This window comes from Pomacea canaliculata, linkage group LG3, assembly GCF_003073045.1.
Source record: "Pomacea canaliculata isolate SZHN2017 linkage group LG3, ASM307304v1, whole genome shotgun sequence".
Classification (NCBI taxonomy): Eukaryota; Metazoa; Mollusca; class Gastropoda; order Architaenioglossa; family Ampullariidae; genus Pomacea; species Pomacea canaliculata.
The window spans coordinates 6,246,285-6,270,466 of NC_037592.1; the positions used below are offsets into that span (position 1 = coordinate 6,246,285).

Below are 24,182 nucleotides of genomic sequence, written 5' to 3' on the forward strand. Positions count from 1 at the left end.
TTCAGGTGTAAACAACTCAATGCTCAAGTAGAGATGTAGGTCCTAGTGAAATTGTCCTGATGTTTGCAGTCTATATTAAGTTACTTGATGAAATGTATATGTTGACAATTGAACTGTAAGCATATCATTATATACTGAGAAAATAATTTACCATTACAATTACAAGGGTCCCGGAAAGATGGCGATCTACACCGGGGCTCTTGCTGGCTCTCGACGGTCCTGCCTTAAATAACCTACATTTTTTTTCATAGAAAAATGTCGAAGGAATCAAGATATATAGTTTTATAAATGACCTTGTGAATAATATAATGATATTTACACACGCAAAAAGGAATGCAAACAATTTTTAAACGTCTAACTGAGAGATGGAAAAAGCACTGGCCGAATGTAGACCTGGATACACAGACCAATCACTCCTACAGCTTATGGTGTTCAGATATTCACAAAATATTCATACAGAATTGAGTCTTTTCTTGATTTCATGATTTCTAAAGGACTTGACACCAATGCAAAAGTTGGAGACTTATCTGATATATTTTTCAGCAATACTGCCTCACAAGGAGTGTTGTTTCACAAAGCAAACTTGAAAAGCTTACATGAGGAAATTACAGTTCCAATCGTTTACTTAATATATTTGTGGAGGGAGGAGCTGATCCTCTTCTCGTAGACTCGAAAACTAAAGCTACAAAGGAAAGTCGTGGACTTCAGTAAACAGCGTACGCTGCATGCTCTGAGAAAAGTTTTTCCATTTTAGTGGGCTGACCTCACATCAGCAAAGGTTCAGGAATGTTTTACAATCATAGTGTTTTCTGAACAACAACTTAGCCAGCAGAAAAAGTGATACAGGAGAAAAATATATGTGGCCTTAAATTACAAACTAAAGCCTTAACATGAGCGCGATCCTCCCAGTTTTCCTACAGACAGACCTATTCAGCCAAAGAAACAAGCTTTCTCCTAGCTAAGTCGTTTTTTAGAAAATATACTGATTTTCTTTTTAGTTTTTTGTAGAAATGTAGTATAGTGGTTATATTGCCTTACAGAAAAGAAATTCTTTTGCAAAAAAATAACCACACGTATCAAAAACATATGTTTATATTCTGCTTAATTTTTTTATCATATCCTATGGAATTTTAACTCGTTCACAAAAATATTTTTCAAATGTCTTGGCTACGCTCATTACTCATTACTTTGGATTCATAGCTAACAAATAAATTACGTTTGCTTTGTATAATCTTTTCAACATCGGAACTGTTTTCTTTTCCTTTGTTGGGGCACGAGGCAGGAGAGACGGATGGATAAAAGTCACAAAAAGAAGGCTTATATATTGAATACTATAATGTCTATAATATATATTTCTGATTAGCCATAATGACTGTCCTGTAGTCACTGTGACTGAATATGTAAACTATGATGACTTTTTTGAAATTCCTGGGTGGGAAAATAACAAGGCAACAATTGTGTGCATAGTGTGACATCTGATTTTTGCAGCTTGTCTACGCAATGTCTAAGCAATGTGAGCTCTACAGAACTGTATGTACATCAAGTTTCAAAAACAAAATAAGCAACAGCTTCTCAATAGTAATGGTGCCTTATTTTGTTGTTTTCTTATACAGTATGTATATCTATAATCTATATCACTGAACTTCCTTGTGTCTGTGGTTGTATTTATTGACAAGTAACGCTTATTCGTATAGTCTTTAATATTGCAATCAGAATACTTCTTATTGAATTCTTTCTTGGCATTGACATGTCAACAAACCCCTTTGACCAGGATTGTAAAAATTACAAGGAATATTGTTTTCTTTAACGGAGGACTAGTGCTTATCTCTTGTGGTTAAAAAGAATTTTGTGATCTTCACTTATAATAATCAGATGAAAATCTTGAGTTAAAATATTCTGGCACTTACTTTACTTTTATTTATTTTTTAGTTCCTTTTCAACCCAACGGCTACCAACATATTCTTTTTAATAATAATTGAAGATTTATACAGTGCATATTAACATGGAGTATCAGCAGGAAAATAAACAGACGCTGCTTACTTATCTACACCACACCATCGAAACTGCAACACACATTGACGAGACACTTTTATCTTTCATCTAAGACCTATGTATTCAAGATATAAATGTGTTTTTTTCTAGAACTTACAATGTTTTTAGCTGTTTACACTAATTTGTAATTAATTTTCTACATTGAGAAAATTGTTTTGTATTTTTCTTTTATAAGTTCATTTTGGACATGATCTCTCATGTTTATGATACACCTTTAAACAATATTTCCTAACAACTTTTATTAATGTTTGCATTTTTTTTTTATATTAGGAGGGTGAGAAAGAGGGTGTATGTGTGTGTCTGAAAGCGTGTACAAGTCACCTTTTCGTCTGTATTTGTCCATACCGTTAAGTTGCCTTTTTTTTTTTTGTCTTGCTTCAAAGGTTTGACCTAAGGATAATAACTTTTTTTTAGATTTAACTAACGTGCTATTGCTAACAAATATATTTTTCAGCTTACTGCAAGATGTTTCACTTCTAGAAAAACAGGAAACTGCAAACATTTCATTGTTGTAATTTAATGTATTTTATCATATTAGACTTCTGATTTGGGATGTTCAAGAAAGATTCTCTAATTAACGTTATGTTTCCTTCATTCCTCTGTTTTATAGTTTTGTGCAGGAGTCTTTCATGAGCTTTCTCAACAAAACTCTTTGTCCAGGATTGTAAAATGTACGTAAAATATTAGTTTTAAATATATTTTGAGGGAATAATCTATGAGGATTTATTTTTTTAAGTGTATGTTAATCTAAAAGTTTATGTTTATTTTACAAAATTTATCATAAGCACTTTGTTGTTTTATAAGCATTACAGTATGTAACCTCATTTCTCACTGATGTGATTCAGTGGATTGTGAAGAACAAATATACAACAGGTTTCTAAAATTATAAATATGAAAACCTGCTTTGACATCTAACAATATATATATATATGTGCAATAGCATAGAAATGAAACACCTGTGTAAATAATGTAAATAAATCCAATTTAAATTGCATACTTCTTTGTCACTGTGAAAGAGAGAGCACAAATACTTGTGCATTGCATGTTTGTCCTTGTTGAATGAAAGAAATTAACACAGTTCCTTGGCGAACAATATCAGTATCATCCACTGCATACTAGAGGTAGTTGTGAAACACAAAGTACACATGACAAGACTGAGAAGTCATCTGATCCCAGAATTGAACATCACATCAAAGAGAACACTTTAGAATAAAGCAGGGTTTTCTATGGACTCCAAGGTTGGCTGTCGACACGTGTAACACATCGAAAGAAAATAACACGACAAGACGAATTAGATTCTACAGCCAGAATAAGAGCAGAGAATGGTTTGGTATACATGATAAAAGGAATAAGATTAGTACCAAACCTTGGAGAACTCCAGAGTAAATGGGGACTGGTGCATCACAGCCATCTACTATGCTGAGCCCTGACAGAAATCAAGCTAGTGATACCATAAAAAGTATCAATGAGGGTGGTGCAATCAGCTGTGTCAAAAGCAGCAAAAAGGTTTAAATTGATAAGTAATGAGATGTCACCTTTATCCAGAACAGAGGGGATATCATTGATCACTTTAAGAACTACTGTCTCAAGGACTTGGAGGGAAATGGAGAGTGCAAGTACGTTTGTGTCCAAGGTAGGCTTTTTTAAAACCAGAAGTTACACTAAAGCTGTTTTGAAAACATGTTACTTCAATCCACTCTTTCAAATCCACCAATTTATACAGAGAAAAGACTCTTTCACAACAGAATGGATGCAACTTCCTCAGGGATTTCGCATGGCACAGCTAGTGAAAAAAAAAAATATTAAGACACAGCTTAAGCTGAGGAACTTCTTCTTTGTCATGGACACAACGTGTGTAATTATCCCAGCTAAAATATCACTGTAATGGTACTACTTTCGAATATAACACAGTTTGGTAGCTTCAAGCTTATTTATTACTTTTGGACTGTCCTGCAGATTTGTAATTTTATTATTTTTCTTCAGATTGATTTTTTTGGCTCTTTGATGTCTGGACTCTAACTATCATTTCGACTATAGTATCCCCCGAAGATCTACGCAGACAAAGAAAAAATAATTTATTTCATACATCACTACAGTAAATAAACATTCTGTCGTGTTCAGAGTGCTGAAACAAACAGAATAACCGTTCCTTGAATTAATTAAAACGTTCATGGTCAATCAGCCTGCACTTACTATCTGGATGACAATGAAAGCAAATACCGCTAGGAAGAGCTTAACTCTTTGTGCTTGCGATCCCAACAGAATCCATAAAAACGTGCTTGCACACACACATATATGAACATGAGTACAGTCTGCTCGCGTCTTTCGAAACAGGGGGCGTAATGAAGATTCACATTTGACATCAGAGTTATCTCCAACAATTCAGAGTTATCTCTTATCTGACTAGAGTTATCTCCAAGGTCCTTCAACTTTGAAACTTGAACTTCCGCGCCACTCTATAAGTATGTGCCAGAAATTTTTATTTTATTTTTATTTAGTTGTTTGTTTTAATTACAGGTATCACGCCTAGCATGGTAAATTTATATCTTCATTATTTAACAGTTTCTAAAGAATCAAGATTATTTTTCTTTGAGACATACGTTTCGCACGCTGCTAATTACCTGGGACCGTAATTGGCGTTTTTTTCTTTTACTTTTGTTACCTTTAACTTATTTTTTAAAATTCAGTTTAACACATGTGTGTGTGTCTGGTGGTGTTCACATTATCTGCATTGATCTTTCAAATGTTCATTTTATTCGACGTTTATAATTATCCGTTCAGTTAATTGTGACCTTTTAGCGAAATTAGTTACATAGCCGTATGGACAATCAGATGGATTTCTAAAAAAATTGTACGTATTGTAGGAATTTCAAGAAATACGACCTTAGCCAACAGTATTAAGTAATCATAACCCAAAGCAACATCTGCTCTGCTTCTGTAAATCGTTCCACTTTAAAAATACCCTGTATTTAATATGTTATGCCTTGGGTCGTAATACATACTTGAAATAAGACAGCATGTAAAATGCGAAAGTATCCAAAAGATCCATACCTGTATCGTATAACTTATAAAAGGAGCACTCTGAAGAGGTACTGATGGACCAAATGCAAGTCATAAGTATACAAATTAAACCCAGCGTTTGTGACTTTTTTGCATTAAGAGGAGCTTCAAGCTGTTTTCAGTCCACAACTACCTCGAAGTATGTGTTCTCTCGAATCTCTGGCTTCTACAGATATGTCACAGACATCTGTTGCTGCTATTTCTATTAAAGCCACATTAATACACCTTTTTTGGATACCCTAACTAAAGAATTTAAGTTGTATTTTATATTCCAAGATTTTTTTGTTTTTGTTTTTGTCAGAACTGATTTAGCAGAATGAAAGCATGGAGTGATTTTTCTATAAAAAGTTATTCTTGGTAAGCATCTTTTGTGTTAATTTAAATATATGGTTATCTTAGCCAAGTACAGATGTCTGCTTCAGCAATATGACTATTTAGTGCAGTGTCATTTTAGAATACTGCTCATTAATACTGAAAAATGAAAAATGTATTTACTGTAACAATAACTATTTTTTAAATTTTATAATCAGAAGGAAGCAACAGCCTTGAGATATGGAAGTGGACCAAAAGCAAGATATGTTGGTAATGGCCATGGATATCGATCCAGAGCCTTGGGAGTCTACTGACCATGTTTTAAGCCCGCAGAGACTTCACTTTGAAGAGACCTCACCGCTGAGTGCAAAGGCAACAGAACTTAAGGCAGCTGCTGCATGTGGCAACTGGAGTCTTGTCCACAACTTGTTGAGTTCCAGCAGCATCACCAGATGTGATATAGAATGGAGCTCTCTGTTCCATACCCTGGCAGCAGCACCAGAAGTCAGTCTACCACTTGCAAAAGATATATTGACGAAAATATTGATACACAAAATTGACATCAATCTGGTGGACAAAAACAAAAACACAGCTATCGTGCTTGCTGCTAGATGTGACAACACAAAGATGGTGATAGAACTTTTATCCAGACAGGCAGCTTTACCACAGGATGAAACACATGTGTGTTCTTTCTTGCAGACTCTGACAAAAACTTGGAAACAAGAAGAGGCACGCTATATGCATGTGCTTGTTGTAAAACTGTTATGGGACAGACTAAAAGACAGAGTTCTATATAGTTGTCAGAAGCTACTTCATGGGACACTGGTCCAGCTGGCAGTGACATTTCATGTGTCTCTTGTTCGTGAGATGTTCTTAACAAAACTACAACTGAACACTCTGGACAGTGAGGGAATGGCTGTATTACACCGATTGGCCATGTTTGATAGCGATAACCATGTTCGTCTTGTTCACTTTCTAATCAACAAAGGGGCAAACATCCACCTACAGAACACTACAGGGGACACAGCTCTGCATGTTGCAGCAAAACAGAACAACTGGATGATGATGGGAGCTTTGTTAAGAAGACAGGCTACCACTGATGTTGCTGATTGCGATCAGCGCTCTGTGTTACACATTCTAGCTTCTCACACTGATCCTGAATGCTTTTCTAAAATTGACCAGATACTTACATTGTTGATTTGTAACAATAATGACCTCAACAAAAAAGACGGTCATGGTAATACAGCCTTACATCTGGCAGCACTTGCCGGTAACATAACATTTATGAAGAAATTATTAGATGGTGGTGCTTGTGCTGATTGTGTTAATGACGAACAAAAGACAGTGTTGCACATGATAGCTATGACCAAAAGCAAAATCTTTTTAACATTTGATTCGTGCATGAGCATTCTCATGTTGATTTTAAAAAGAGGGGCAGATGTTGACAAAGTAGATAGTGAGGGTAACTCAGCTGTGCACATTGCTGCCAACCATGAAAACTGGGTTCTGGTGGAATTTTTGTTGAAATACGTAGACAATACTACTCAGCCTGACAGCGAAGGCTTCAACATTTTGCACAGATTTGCAATGAAGAAGCCATTTGCCAGGATGAATGTATTGTTTTACAAGCTGTCTCAGAAGGTCGCTGATATAAATGCAAGAAGTCGGACTGGTGATACAGCCATAGACCTAGCTGTTAAGGGTCAAAACTGGGGGCTTGTGAAGCTATTAGTAGAAGAAGGTGCTACTTGGTATGAAATAGATGATGAAGGATATGATGTTCTTGAACAATTTGCAATGGCAGAAAATACACAAGATTTTTTCTTTCCCTTTTTTCTAGAAAAGAGCATTAACTATAACACCCAGTCTTTGGTTGGAGACACAGCATTGCATCTGACAGCGAGATATGGTAAGCGGTCTGAAGTAGAACGCATTGTAAAACATGTAGAAAATATTGATGAGGTAGATTCTGAGGGTTTGACAGTTATTCAGAGATTAGTTATGAAAGTCACTGACATGTATTCTACGCATCATTTTTTGATCCATCATCTTCTTGAGCGTGGTGCTGATTATACCCGTTGCGATCCAAATGGTGACACTGTGCTGCACCTGGCTACCAAGAATGGCCACTGGGAGGTTGTCAAATGCCTGGTGGAGCTTGGAGTAAGGACAGACACGCTTGACAGTGAGGGATTTTCGATTCTTCACAGAGCAGCACTAGCAGGCAAGGATTCCTACTCACGGAATATTATTAATATTAAAAAGCTTTTGCAATGTGGTGCATGCATGAAACAAAAGGATCTTCAAGGGAACACACCCCTCCATCTTGCTGTCCAACATCAGAACTGGGCCGTGGCTAGAGAGCTCATTCAGTGTGGGGCAGAAGTCAATGACCTTGATCTTGAAGGGTACACCATCCTTCAGAGACTGGTACAGATGAAGGATGCTTGCTTGTCGCTGGCTCAGCTTCTGCTCGAAAAAGGAGCTAGATGTGATATAGTATCATACCAGGGTGACACCATTTGTGATATTATTGCTGACAGTGAAAACTGGAACATGATGGAGTGTTTACTTAAGCACGGTACACCTGCGTTTAAAGCATATGAATACAAATATCTTTTGCACTGTTTGGCTTCCAGCTCCCATGGAGATAGGCATACTGATGTCTGTGACCTCCTGATTGAGAAAGGTTGGTCTCTTGATGTTGAAGATCATGATGGTAACACGCCACTTCACCTCACAGCTAAGGCAAGTAACTGGAAATTGATGGAACAATTAATACGAAAAGGTGCAAGTGGCAGAACTTTAGACAGTACAGGAACTTCTATATTGCACAGATTTGTTACTGATGTGACTAGGGATGTGTTGGGTCATGAAGAATACCACCATACTCTATATCTGATCCTCTCATCTGGTGTCAACGTAAATGCAACAGATCCTCAGGGTAACACGGCTTTACAAATCGCAGCAAAACGTAAACTGATTTACATTGTAGACCGTCTTATGGATGAAGCTGAAAATCCAAATGCTAAAGACAGTGATGGCTTTACTCTCTTGCTGAGATTATCACAGATGCCCTCTAAAAGTTGCCTTTCCCATTGTTATCACCTGGAGAAGAAAGGTGTTGACATCAACACCTGCTCAACTAATGGGGAATCAGCTCTTAACCTTGCAATCAAAAGCAACAACTGGCCTGTGGTAGAGTTTCTGCTGAACAGAGGTGCACAGTTAAATGTGCAGGATTTGGAACAGATGTATACCATACATAGACTAATAAAATGTTCTACTTCGGCCTATTGTCGTAGTGATGAACTCAGATTGATGACACTGTTGACAAACATGGGACTCTCCATTACTATGCCAGATTCATGTGGAAGGACACCAGCAGAGCTCGCAATCAAACATGAGAAATGGAAACTTTTGAAATACCTCTTAGAATTGGGAGCACAATTAAATCCCACTCCTAGTAAAGGAAGCTCAATTTTCCATGAACTTGCTAAATATGAATTCGTCGAAAAGGAGGCAGCAGAAGTTACACATCTTATTGTTAACCGTGTTTCAGGCATCAACCTAAAAAACAATGCTGGTGATACACCTGTCCATGTGGCTCTCAATGAAGAAAACTGGGAAATTGTAAAAGCCCTTGTGGAACATGGGGCTGACCCAAACATACTTGACAGGAAAGGACAGTGTCTCCTTCACAAATTTGTTAGAAATCTTAATCAGAAAAATAGTGTTCCCCTTGTAAAGGCTCTAGTGAAGCATGGTGCAGAGATAAATTGGAGAGGACCCAATGGTAAGACCGCTTTGCAATTAGCAGCTAGTAACAGCGAGTGGGAAATGGTTGTAGCCCTCGTTGAATTAGGTGCTGACTGCATACTCACTAATAAGGAAAAGCTGTCTGTTTTTGAAAATCTTCATTGCCTGACATGGAGAGATGAGAAAAAGCTGAAAGTTTTCATAAATTACATCACAAAAAATGTATCAGAATCTGACGAAAATAATAGATTTAAAAAAATATATAGACGTTACCAAAACCCTTTGCTGAAAAAATGTGTAAAGAAGTGCAACTGGATGATGGCAAAGGCCTTGGTGGAATGTGGAGCAGAAGTGAGTCTGATTCTTGAAAACAAAGCACTCTTACAGCTAATCATGTCCAAATCTTCGATTAGTAAGCACACACCCTGGACACAGTTTTTTGATTTGTTGATTTCTAAAGGGCTTGACATCAACACCAGACTTGAGAATCAATCCCCAGTTCTTTTCAGTGATGAAGTCATCGAAAGTTTAATCCATGAAGAAGATGTCTCCAGATGTTTGTTTTGTGCATGGGTCAAGAGGGGAGCTAACCCTTCAATTCCGAACTATGATGGATTTACACCGCTCAATATAGTTATGAACTTCTATAGGCACGGTACACTGAATGCTCTCATAAAACTCCTCCCAATGGGGGTGACAACTCATCAACCGAAGTTTACAGAAGCCATTTTACAATCTAAAAGATTCTCATCTAACTATGTTGTCTCACCAATAGAAAGGGCCATACGAAACTCTAATATTTGTGCCCTCAAAATGTTGATTGGATCTGGTGCAAGTTCAAATGCAGAGTTATTTCGCCTGAACACAGAATATCAAGTGAAGCTGGCTGAACAGGCAGATGCAAATGAGGATGTTAGAGAGCTTCTGGAAGTCTTAGACCAGGCTGCCAGTCAACCTCGCTCACTCACATCACTGTGTCGTTTGACTGTCTCTCATTTGCTTGGTTGTGGGTCTTGCAGACCAGACAAAATCAAGCACTTGAAAATTCCTTCTTCATTGAAAAGTCTTATCTCTTTTATTGATTTACTGTTACCAGAGTTTCTGTCACAAAAACATGAAGATGTTCATTCTGGTTTATCAGAAGACAGTAATGACTTCAGTAGCAATAGTGACTATAAAGATGAAATTTTTGATGACTCTGACTCAGAGATTTGGTCTTCATCATCATGTGATGATGATTACTAATTAAATCATTAAATAATTTGGACTGTGGATAGCTGACAGGTTGAGTATATCTGCACGTAACCACTTTTCCCAGCCCTGGTCTTACACCACAAGGAGGATTTATGTTGGTCACAAGTTTTTTTCCTCAAACAGCTTTGCTTGATCTGATAGAAACACATCAATCACTGCAATGATCATAAATAAAGTCTTCATATTAACTAATGATTTATCAAATAGCAATGTTAGGTCTAGTGGCATACTTGCAGTTAATTCTTTTGAAATTACTTAAATATTTGGAAATCATTGGACAAATTTGTGGAGTTGTATGGTGCTGGTGTAGTTTAACCCCAAAAAAAATCATTCTGTTCTTGCTTTTTTGGAGGGTTCACTGCAACCTTATTAAGTGGCTATTGCGAACAACTTTCCCGCTTCTTCTTGTTGGCTTGTGAAGACATCAAGTCTATTGCTATAACTTTTAAAAATTCAGTGTCAAGCTTTTTTGAACTTGGGAATAACCAGTATGTATGCAGGTCAGTTGGAGTTGCCTCCTTATGCTGGGTGAAAGCTCCTATGCAAATGAATGTCTCCTACATGGCTGTAGGTCTCAGAAAGTTTTGCCATGCATGTGCAATGGGCAGACTGGACAGATCCATCATTGGCAGTTATCATCCATGGTTCCAGAAGTTTCTGTGAAATGTGCATTGCGTTAAATGGAAATCACATTTATAAATGATAATTTGTATTTCATATTCTGCATAAATTGTCAGTCATAAATAAAATCCTATTACTCAAGTGTGTAATAGTTCATGTTTTTTAATTTTTGGCAGAAACGTTTTACTTATCTCATGTTTGATTTGAGGTACAAAAACTTACCCTACAACTAGGTATAGTAGACGATGTTGATATACGTGAATTCTGGCCACTTCATTTGAGCCCGGCTGCATGATTTGCGATGAATGTCTAAGGGCAAATGTCGTTCTCAGAAGTTTTTATTTTATAACCTTCTTTGATATCGTCTGTCAAAAATGAACCTCGCTCATGGTCAAAATCACTAACAGCTGTAGCCATTGTATCTGCGCACGAGTTAACATCTTATTCTGTTTAAAATCGAAATGGTCCTCATAAGATCTTTACTGTTCTTTAATGCAACAGTATAATGTTGTAATGAGTGTACTGAAACAGGTAGAAAACATAAAATAAATGGCAGGCATGTGATTTGTTAACTTCTTTTATTAACAGTTGTGACTACAGCTCAGACTGGGAACCATGATGTAGCACATAAACAATTGTCAACAACGGATATGACGACGAATCCACAGAATCAGGTTTCCTCTTTTCGTCAGCACACAACAAAAACTAAATGTTACGTAGCCAATAAGGTTGACGGGTAAAAGGTACAGCCCCATCAACTTCCTTTTCTGGTCACTCTTTGAACTACAGCTGGGACCTGGCACTTTATTTTTGAGTTACTGTTGTTAATTACGAAACTAAATTTTACTGCCCTCTGTCAAATTGTCAGTCGGCAGTAGTCATGACAACACTACTTACCTGCAGCCCCTCACCTATTCAGGTAAAGTGACTTCTTCAACTACTAATTAACGATAAAGTTTATGCACACGCACCAGTCGAGTCGAGTTACAGGCCAACAATCATTTGTGATTTTAAAAAACAAAAAACTGCCTACGATCTTTGCCGTTGACCTCAGGTGTTCAGGTATAGTCTGCAAAACATGGCTGACTGTCCTGTCGACGAGGTACAAAGAACGATTCCTGACAAAGAAGGTCATTACCTCCATTTTAACATCTCTTCAAAGCTATATCTGTAGATATCTATTTGTGTCTTCAGGCAGCAGTAGTCCTTGTGTCTACCAAAGTCCGCTTGTAAACAACCTTCTCTATTTCTGTACATTAGTAGACTACACTAATCTACACGAAAGTTACCTGCACATTATTCTTGGAACTGTTGTGTATTTTCTTTTTAACCCGCTTCTACTTTTGTTTTCACTGGTACACAAAAGATCTTGAGACCAGTCAATTTTCGAGAAACACTGAAAGGAAGGACACGTGCACTGTTATCTTACAACCTTCCTACAACAACCCACTAGACTGATGTTCGCCAAAGTGCAAAATCACTGGTCACTTTCAAGAGGTTTTGAAGAGAAGAGATCAGCTAAACATTCTATTCCACATTTAATCATAAAGCTGATCGTACAGACAGTAAAATGTATGCCAACTGCAGGTGTACATGGACTTCAATACAATGACTAAGAATAGAGCCATTGCTCCTCAAGGTGATTGACGGTGTGGGCGTTACTATTAGCAACCAAATCAACAAGCCCACGGTCGCTAGGCATATAGAGTAGTGTTTCTTCTGCACTAGTGCTTTGTGACTTGGGTAAATCGTATTTGTAATTGTCTTCAAAATTAATTTGAGAGAAAGTGGAATCCTTCTTCAGGTGGTCCTTGATTTTAAAGAAACTTCGTAGGAGTCAGCAGCCGAGCCGAGAAGGTCTTTCGTCAGATGAAATTATCTAAGAACGTAAGTACAGATATTTGTTCAAACTTACCATAGACACTAAGAGGTCAGCAACTCAGACCTGAGGATTATGTGTGGATACATTGCATTGTCAACTTTTTGAGCACCAAAGAGAGCTGTGGCCATTATGATAAGTCACCTGAGTACAGATGTGAGGTCACGCGTTCGACCTCTTTCTCTGAATAACAAACAACAAACCCTACAAGATCTTTAAATGTATCTCAATGCAGTAATATAATATCACAAAGAGTATTAAGTAACAGATATAGACTAGAACTCCAAACAAAGGGTAAATATCTGATTTATTTTTTTCGTTCATTAACAGGGATGACTACAGCTTAGAATCGTTGCCTACCTTCAGGGCCGCCGAGAGCCAGCCCGGGCCCCGGGACAGACGACCTCTCCGGGCCCCTTGTACTTGTAATCGTAAATTATTTTCCCAGTCAAAGAAAAGGAGAAGAAGAAGAAAAAAAATCCACTGACCAAGGCCGGGCCCCCTTGACAGCCGCGGGCCCGGGTACACCAGACCCCCTGTCCCCCCCCCCTCTCGTCAGGCCTGCCTACCTTCCCCAACCCTCAATTTGGTTGGACAGTAGCTAGGGAGACGAGATGGACACCTACCTCCTTGACCTCGAGTGTTAAGCCCCTGGTGACCTGAAAAGGTTATGTGACTACCTTTAGTTTTACAGCTTACACTCGGACATAAAACGTAGATCGTAGTCAACAACAGATATGGCGACCAATCAACACAATGAAGTTTCCTCAGGTTTCGTCAGCATGCAGGAGAATCTACATCCAAAAAATAAAATGTGGAGAGAACTAAAATCCGCTGCTGACTCTAGAAACTGGACTTGTGTGGATGACTTGCTGAGTGACGTCACTAGGTGTGACATAGAGCAGAGTTGTCTTCTCCACAAGCTAGCAGCAGCACCAGAAGTCAGCCTCTCACTTGCACGAGATATACTGACAAAGATTTTGAAACACAAAGTCGACATCAACATGGTGGATACAAACAATGACACAGCTGTCGTGGTGGCTGCCAGATGTGACAACACAAAGATGGTGATGGAGCTTCTATCCCGACAGGCAGCTCTACCACCTAATGTAACACACGTGTGTTCTTTCTTGCAGACTCTGACTAACAACTGGAAACCACAAGAGACGCCTTATATGCACGCGCTTGTTGTCAAACTGTTGTGGGACAGACTACAAGACACAGCACTACACAGCTGTCACAAACAGCTTCACCACACACTGGTCCGGCTGGCAGTCACGTTTCACACGTCACTTGTACGTGAAATGTTTGTAACAGAACAACAAGTGAACTCTGTAGACAGTGAGGGGATGGCCGTGTTACACAGAGTGGCCACGTTTGATAGCGAGGACCATGTCCGTCTTCTGCACCTCCTCGTCAGGAAAGGTGCAAACATCAACCTACAGAACACTTCAGGTGACACACCTCTACATATTGCAGTAAAACACAACAACTGGATGATGATGGAGGCTTTATTAAGTCGACAGGCTACCACTGATGTGGCTGATAACGATCATCGCTCCGTGTTACACATTCTGGCTTCTTACACTGATTTTGAATGCTTGTCTGAGCTTGACAAGATACTTCCGTTTTTACTTTGTAACAGTAGTGACCTCAACAAAAAAGATGAGGAAGGTAACACAGCCTTACATCTGGCAGCAGTCTCTGGTAACATAACATTTATAAAGAAATTGTTATATCACGGTGCTCGTGCTGATTGTGTTAACGATCAACAGAAGACAGTCTTACACATGATAGGGATGAATTCTCAGACATTTTCATTGCAGTGGGAAACCTGTTACATGTTGATTGTGAAGAAAGGTGCAGATGTTCACAAAACAGACAGTGATGGCAACTCAGCGATACACCTTGCAGCTAAACATAACAACTGGCAATTGGTAGATTTTTTGCTCAAACATGTTGATGACATTTCTCAGCCCGACAGTGACGGCTTCAACATTCTGCACAGATTTGCGATGGAAACATCAAACAGTTATAAACATTTATTTTTTCGGCTTTCAGACAAACTTGGGGATCTAAATTCAAGATGCCGGTACGGCGATACAGCTGTTCATATTGCTGCAAAAAATAACAACTGGTTTGTTGTGGACCTGCTGATAAAGCAAGGCGCAATATTCCACGAACCAGATAGCGATGGCTTTAATGTTCTTCACAGAGAGGCAATGGTAGAGAATGGGAATTGTTCGCCCCCTCCAGATAATCAAACAGATTCAGATAGGAAATGTAATACGTTTCTTCATTTTACAATGAACAGCTTCAGCTACGACAATAAAACACCGGCTGGAGAAACTGCTTTACACTTGGCTGCTAGACATGCCAACTGGTCAATGGTCAAATGCCTGGCAGAAGCAAGTGAGGACATAGACGAAGTAGACTCTGAAAGTTTGACTGTTATACAAAGACTTGTTATGAGCAGCAACTCTTGTGAACAGTTTCCATTATTCAGTCGCCTCCTTGAGCTCGGCGCTGACTACACCTGTCGAGATAAAAAAGGCGACACTGTGCTGCACCTGGCTGCCAGAAACGGTCACTGGAAGATTGTCAAATATCTTGTACAACTGGGGGAAGAGACGGACACCCCAGATAGTGACGGATTTCTAATTCTTCACAGAATAGCACAGGGCATACAAGATGCAAGTATACTTCGTCTCCTTCTAGCCAATAATCAAGTTTTGAACAAGAGGACAAAACATGGTGACACAGCCATACATCTGGCGGCTCAACATAAACATTGGCAAACTGTCACAACCTTGATCGAGCACGGAGCTGATGTGTTCGGCTGTGACAGCGAGAACACCAGTGTTCTTCAGATGATGGCTAGGACATCTTTTACACACTATCAACTAACACAAATAATAAATAACATAGAAACCGAAAACCGCAGGAAAGTACTTGATACACTTCTGTGTGATGAAGTGAGATGTGGTCAATGGAAATCGGTCCTTTATCTGGTAAATCAAGAAGTCAACATCCACCAAGACGACTTTCAAGGCTTTAATCTCTTGCACATTTTAGCCAAAGGGGCAGGTTTTAAAGATTGTAAAGGGATAGATTTCAACATTGTACAATTGATTAGCGATCTTCTTACAAAGGGTGTAGGTTTAGAAGACAAATGCCCTAACGGCAATACCGCACTGCAGTTGGCTCTTCAGTGTAATAATCAACATATGATCACAGCCTTAGCTCAGCAAGGGGCAAACGTTAAAGGTCCTGACAGTGATGGTGTCTTCGCCCTTCAGAGACTGGCTATGTGCAAAGATGTTGATCAGTATACTATTCAGCTTCTTGTGAACGAGGGTGCAGATCCTACAATATGTTGTCCTAATGGTGACTCTCTGCTACATCTTGGCGCCAGAGCCAACAACTGGTCCTTTGTTTATTACATCATTGAAGAAACCAATTGCGCTGACCTGGACAAACTTGACAGCGATGGTTACAGCATAATGCACAGACTGGCACAATCTGACAATGGCTCAAAATGGCTGGAAAAAATTTTGAAGAAAGAATTCCCTTTCTCAGATTGCCTGAGTAGAGATGGCGATACTTCCCTGGACGAACTTGACAGCGATGGTTACAGCATAATGCACAGTCTGGCACAATCTGACAACGGCTCAGAATGGCTAGAAAAAAATTTAAAGAAAAAAATCATTTTCTTAGATTGCCTGAGTAGAGATGGCGATACTTGCTTACTTCTTGCTGCAAAACAAAACAATTGGAATTTCGTCAAACATTTACTGGAATATATGATAGCAATAAAGCCGCCTTCAGCTTCAAAAGTGGTTCATGATTTCATGTTGAAGCAGTACTCATTGAAAGACATAGCACATAAAATGGCTGTTTATGGCCTTTTACAAGACGAGGATTCCAAAGTCACAAGTATCAACACACGAGACATTTGTGGATATACAATCTGGCATCATGCAGTTAAGAGAAAGCTGTGGCTTGTCGGACATCTTGCGGAATGTGGAGCTGACACAGATCTTGTGGACGACGAAGGACTCGGTGTCCTGCATGCATTAGCTTCAGACAGTTCTGTGGACTATAGGAAGTCAGATTATCTCCTGAAACTTATCAGCAAGAAAAAGCACACTGTCACAGCAAAAGATGAACTTGGAAATTCTGTACTGCAAGTGACGGCCAAGAAGAGAAATCTTCTATTTATTGTTTTCCTTCATTGCTTTGTTCAAACTTTTTCTAAAGACAGTGATGGCCTCCCTCTCCTGCACAACATTGTTCAAATAATTCCCAACGATGATGTGTCTCTGCATGAAAATATCGTAAACTATCTGTTACTATCTGGAGCAGATGTAAATGAAATGTCTGTAGACAACGAAACACCTCTTCTTTTAGCGGCTAAATGTAACAACTGGTCGATTGTCTTCCTGCTGCTGAGGCACGGAGCTAGAGCTAATATATGTGGTTTGGATGGTCAGTCAGTCTTACACAGATTAGCAAGTATTCCGCCAACTTTACCCACGAATTTAACGGCTAGTTGTTCGAAGCAGCCATCAGAGCTTGTTCAGGAACTTTTAGATGCTGGTGCAGATATCCAACAAAAGGATCCCCATGGAAACACAGCTCTTCATCTTGCTGTCCAACATGAGAGATGGGATGTAGCTCAAGAACTCATACAGTGTGGGGCGGCAGTCAACGAACTGGACTTCGAGGGATACACTATCCTCCACAGACAGGTACAAAAAGCAAATTATTTACTATCTATACCTTCACGTGAAAATAGTGCTCTATGGGATATCCCTTCAAAACGTGGTGAGAACGTTTTGGATATTTTAGCTGAACATGAGAATTGGTACCTGATGAATTATTTACTTCAGTGTGACATGGTTGAAATCACAAAACTCAACAATTTCTTTTTGCATCGCTTGGCTGCTAGTTACCAAGGAGACATGTACCCTGTGATATGTGATCTCCTGATTGAGAAAGGATTGTCTGTAAATGCTGAAAATTGTGACGGTGATACACCACTTCACCTGGCAGCAAGGGAAGGTAACTGGCAGTTGGTGATGCACTTGATACAAAATGGTGCAAGTGGTCGAAAGTTAGACAGTAAAGGCTTTTCCATCTTGCACACATTTCAGAGCTGGTGGAATCAGGACAGTTGCACTCTAAATGTCATCCTCTCTTCTGGTATTGATGTAGACGCTACAGACCCTCGGGGTAACACAGCGCTACACATTGCAGCAAAACATAGGCTGATTGGCATTGGCCGACTTATTAACAAGGTTCAAAATCTCAACTCCAGAGACAGCGATGGGCTTACCGTGTTACTGAGATTATCACAAACGCCCTCAGAAAAATGTCTTTCTCTTTGTAAACGACTGGTTGAGAAAGGTGTCGACATCAACCTCCGCTCGACAGACGGTCATTCAGCTCTTGAACTTGCAGTCAGAAGCAACAACTGGCCTGTGGTAGACTTGCTGTTGAGGAACGATGCACATTTTGATGTGACGGCTTTGGAACAGCTTTATGTCTTGCACAAATTAACACAATGTTCGCTTTCAACATTTCATGTTGACAATCAACTGAAGTTATTGAAATTATTAATAAGTAGAGGAGTTTCAATAAATATGCTGGATTTAAATGGAAAGACCCCGGCAGAGTTGGCATTCTCAAATGAAAAATGGAAACTGTTCATACATTTCCTACATTGTGGAGCACAGTTAAACATCAATCCTCGGAGAAACTCATTTTTGCATGAACTTGCTAAAAGCAAGACCACTTACCATGATGAAGAAAAGATTACCCCAATCCTGATTTACCGTGGTTTGGACATTGGCCTACTAAACAGTTTGGGGATTAGACCTGCTAAAGTAGCAGCATTTCTGCATAAACTTGCTAAGGTCACTGGCCATGATGAGGAAGAGATTTCCCGCCTCCAGATTAACCGTCGTTTGGACATTGACTTACTAAACAGTTTTGGGATTACACCTGTCCAAGTAGCAGCATTTCTGCATAAACTTTCTAAGGCCGTTTACCATGATGTGGAAAAGACGACGCGCCTCCTGATTAACCGTGGTTTGGACATTAACCTACAAAACAGAGTTGGTGATACACCTGCTCATGTGGCAGCTGACGAAGGGAACTGGAGAATTGTTAAAACATTTGTGGAGCACGGAGCAGATCCAAATACCCCCGACAGGCAAGGGAACTATCTGGTTTATAAGTTTGCAATGCTTGATCAAGCTGATGAATCATACTTTAACATATTAAAGACATTGGTAGACTATGGGGCAGATGTCAACAGGCTAGGACCAGAAAATAAAAATGCCTTACGACTAGCGTATAGCATAGGGAGCTGTGAAGTGATCGGATGGCTAATTCAATTAGGGGGCTTTTGTGAGCTAAGTGACAGCCAAAAGCATAGTTCGTTAGGAAATCTCCGTCTCTTCAAATGGAAAGATGTTGAAGAGCAGAATCTAAATCGTTTTATAAATTACATTACGAATGATGCTTCTGACATCAACAGAACTTTTCAGATATCGAGTGGCGAAGAGACTGCGTTCCAGATGTGTGTTGGAAACTCCAACTGGAGGATGGCAAAGGCCTTGATAGACTGTGGAGCGGAAGTAAACTGGGTCTGTCAAGGTAAACCACTCTTACAATTTATGATGTCGAAGTATTCGAAAGATAAATACACTACATGGGCTTCTTTTCTTGCTTTACTGATTTCAAAACAACTTGACATCAACAGTAAGCTTCAAAACGGATCAGGAGTGTTGTTCCATGAAGCGACAATCGAAAGCTTGGGCTCTGAAGACTCTGATAACAATTGTTTATTTAATTCTTTGCTCGAACTTGGAGCTAATCCTCTGCTAGTCGACTCTAATGGAATGACACTACTCAGAAAGGTAGTAGACCTTGGTGGACAACGTACGTTGAATGCACTGAACAAACTTCTTCCGGTTGGAGTAACGACGCATCAGCCAAGGTTTACGAAAGCCATGATCCAGTCGCCACTCGCCTCGCCAACAGAAAAGGTCATCCTGGACAGGAATGTCCTCGCCCTCAAGCTGTTGATAGAATCAGGCTCAAGCTTAAATGCAGAGTTATTTCGCCTGAACACAGAATACCAAGTGAAGCTGGCAGGACAGGCAGACACTGATGACAATATTAGAGAGCTGCTTGAGGTGTTGAACATGGCCGCCAGTGAACCTCGCTCACTTCAATCACTATGTCGTTTAAATGTTTCTCGCTGCATTGGTTGTGGACCTGACAGGACGGACAAACTCAATGCGCTGCTTCCTTCTAAAATGAGAGATCTCGTCTTGTTTCGTGACCTTTACTCGGACTCCCTCTCTGAAAGCAACTCAGACTTCAATGAGCCTGAAGATATCTTTATTGATGGCAGCTCATCAGATAATGGTAGCGATGAGCTCACCAGCAGTGACTATAGTGACAATGAGAGTGATCATAGCGAAGAGAACTTTGTCACTGCGTAACGAACGCTAAGAGATAGTGTTTACAATAAGGCTACGTCCACGGACATGTATAGGCGCACTCCTGTCTGTCTGCCGAGACCAACACTTAGCATCTTGCGAAGTTCTTCGCTGTTAGTCTCAGCGAGCCTAAACAAAGAATGTGACTGAACCGGAAGCTTTGTATACACCTGCCTCGTTTTAGTAGTTAACTGGAAAAAAATCGTTTGCCAGCAGTCCAGTGATACAAGTTCGTGCTACGTGTGACCTAAGATAGTAAGCTGAAAATCCCTGCAAGCACTTGAAGTTTTATTTTTTAAAAAAGGTGTATAGAACTAACATTGGTCGTTTGATCATCTGTGTAAATACCAGCAGCTGCGTATTATTGTACACGTTGTAAAATATTTATGAATATTTCATTGCTTATTATTATTATCATCATCACCACCACTACCACCATCCATTATCGTCATCGTCATAATCATTACATATACTGTTTCATGGCAAACTTTCTTGTACTAGCGATTGCAAGAACGTGTGATGGCCTTCGTTAACCGACTCTGCGGGACTGGTATCTTTATTTCTCATTCGTGGATCTGGGAGTATTTTTCTATCTTTTGTTGATCTGTGCTTCTTGTTGTACAGTTTACCTGTGTCATGGATAGTTCTCCTATGCCTGCACCAAGCTGTTTTCACCTATATGCAATTTTGTCTACTAATTCTGAAGCCTATTGTGTTGGCCGTCTTGTGTGAGCATTTAGAATAGTAGTATAGCGTAAATTGGAGTTACAGGTTTTTGTGTGCGGTGTGGGCTAATCGAGTTGGAGCCCATTTGAAGGAGGAAGAATCACCTCCCCAGACTATTCCTCGATCCCTTCGGTCCAACACCCAGCAGCGCGTGGGCCTCGTGACGTCACCGTGGTGTACCGCTGCTCTGACTGCGGGACCCTCCCCCCTTCCCCGACACGGCTATTGTGTACGGCCTTGGAGTGTCATCCGTCGCTGAGTTACAAGGAGCGACCAAAGAGTTTCCTATCCCCTCGGGGAAGGAAAAACCACTTCGAATGGATTACAAGTGTGATTTGTGTTATTCATATTCAAACTGACTGAGACGCGAAGGGCGACAACCCTACGCTAGTTAGGCGCCGAACTGTATGGTTACAGGCATTTTGAAGAGCTACTGAGAAGTTTAGAGAGGGTGTACGACTGTACGTGTTGGTGAGTCAGTATGCATGGTCATGAACTGACACATCGAGGACTAGAACATTGGAAACTTTTGTAAGCTATGAACTGATGGACTGATATATATATATAATTAAGAGTAGAGACTATCCCATTACCATACGTTTACTTATCTTTGATGGTTTTCACCATCTTCCCTAAAGAACTGTGGTGAGGTATTTTTGTATGAATATACTTATCTGTGTTCTATTCCGTAAAATCCTGAGCAAATTGATAACATGATGTGGACAGCGTCAGACAATCGTTTTGTGTGTTGAAAGACCGCGTATGGAAGTCGTGTGTTGCTCTGGTGAGAGGCAGCGTCCGTGACAATTTGGAGGGGACACATATAAGATGCGTATCAAACATATTGCAATATTTAATAACTGTTCCGAATGGCTGTGAATGGAAAAGCCTCGTCAGTTAGGAGTGTTTCGTTTTTGTTTATAATATTATGACCAAACTTCCGCCTTTCTGCTTTATATCTTTATAATTATTTGCCTTAAATGTTCTACTTGTATTGATTACCAATACTTTTTACCTATTCTTTCTCTCTCGCAGAATCATTCATGCAGCTTCTTTACCTACATGTTTCAATGTAGTTTTAGTCGAAGTGAGAAAAAGTGTATTTGTATGACGCTGTTCTTTTTCATGCAAATGTTACCAAATTCCTATATTTAGGTTTAAGGCGAGAATGTTTGAATGCTATCACGTACTTTATCATGAGAGTAATCAAATAATCACTTCAGATCGCTTATTTTCTCAGAGTAAGTTTTACATTAGGGAGAAAAGCGCTTTTTGAGAAAAAATAAAAATACGTTCATTACTATTTCCTTTACTTTCCATTAACTTTATGTGAACATCGTATGTGCGCGAGTTTTGTGTACATACGTGTGTGTGCGTTTTGTGAGAGGAAGGTAAAGACTTTATATAAACGCGGCATTGTGAAGACAACTTGCAGAGACAGTTTGTGTGTGTGGAGAAGAACCCGATGGGGAGAGACTTTTTTAAAAAAAAAACAACACACTTTTATGAGTATTATGAGGCGGACTCAAACAAGGAGACAATACCAGACATGAAGCAGTTTGACAGAATCATCTCCCGTTACACCAGCGAAATATCAATTTATTATTGAAAATAAATTATTAACTAGGAGAGTGGAATTATATTACTTTTAAACTTCTACCATCCTCTGCAAAGATTATATAATTCAACCTTCGTTTATTTACAGCAAGGGTGTGAACGTCCAGATTCAGCCCGACTAAAGAAACAGATTTATCTATATACTTAATAATTTTCTTCTTCGTACTTTTTATTATTGTACTTTAATGTATGTAGCTGCATACCATATTGTTTTTTGACTAGAGATTTTGGGGTTTTATTGATGCACATTCAGAAATAGACCACAGATTTTTTTTGTTTTTTGTCATGTCGAAGTTTTTTACAGACTATCTGTAAGCAAGGCTTGGAAAATATTTCTTCTTAGATTCATAAACACAGGGTTCGATCGTATTTTATATACATTTAGCAATTAAAATTTAGTAATCACAAAGAAATAAGTGATTTAGTTCTTTAGTTCCAAAGAAATAAATGATTTAGTTCTTTAGTTCATACCAGTGTTCAAGACTTGAAATAGTTTCAGTTACATGTGCTTCTTCCTATTCATCACACGCCACTTTTCTCGAAGTTCTTCGGCTGTACGACCTGGGGCGAATCGATGTGAGCGCAAGATGGTGGCCCAGTTGTGGCCTATGGTCGCGACCCCTCTTTTAAGACGACGGATTTCACACATGGACAGAGGTAAACTCCGAGTACTGCTGTGAGTCAACACTTTCTGACCAGAGGTGGACCTTTGACTGTCCTGAAAAGTTGCAGATTCCACTAAATTTTCAAGCTTAAATGCGCGTGCCCCCATGCAAGATCCTGCGCACACAGGAACGTACACAGGCAAGCATAAATATTCAGCATTATCTTTTAATCGCAACTCACTGATATACAAACATTTTAAAATAAATTTAAATTTCTAGTAAATTACCTCTGTGCGTTTACGACTAGGATAATATTTTTTATACTATGGCATACATGAAAACACACTAATTCACCTTGATCGCTGGTATTTTTCCTTCAAGTCAGCTGGAGTGCGTGACGGGTGGAAGGGGTAAGTATGACGTATCTGTCGCCACCTCGTGCCCATAGTTTTCACTCCGTCTACCAGCCACTTTAATTCCTCTTCGCTATACGCAACTCTTTGTCTTCGAAGAGACTCTCCCAAAAATGTTTCTGTCTGTCCTTACTGCTAATCAAGCTTCTTGATGGCGGAGACACCATCTACAAAAAGAAAACAAATCCGTTACGTTTAAATACTTCGTTTTCTGAACAGCCCGTAACTGCCGTGACATTTCACGTCTGAAAATGATATCACTTGAATAGAATTCAAAGATTCTGCTGTCTGAAATAAATAAAGGAAAACAACAGTTGTGTATCAGAAATGTGTATCAACATCAGTTGTGTATCAAAAACAATACTTATAC

General features: G+C 39.3%; 1 protein-coding gene across 1 annotated transcript; it reads left to right on the plus strand.

Moving 5' to 3' along the window:
- Window positions 1-4,237: 4,237 nt before the first annotated feature.
- On the plus strand, window positions 4,238-22,473 carry LOC112558726. The gene is made up of 3 exons (XM_025229330.1): window positions 4,238-4,514; window positions 5,643-10,425; window positions 13,663-22,473. The coding sequence occupies exons 2-3, from the start codon at window positions 5,665-5,667 to the stop codon at window positions 20,452-20,454; spliced, it is 11,553 nt and encodes a 3,850-aa protein (XP_025085115.1). The 5' UTR covers window positions 4,238-4,514; window positions 5,643-5,664; the 3' UTR covers window positions 20,455-22,473.
- The last annotated feature ends 1,709 nt before the right edge of the window (window positions 22,474-24,182 follow it).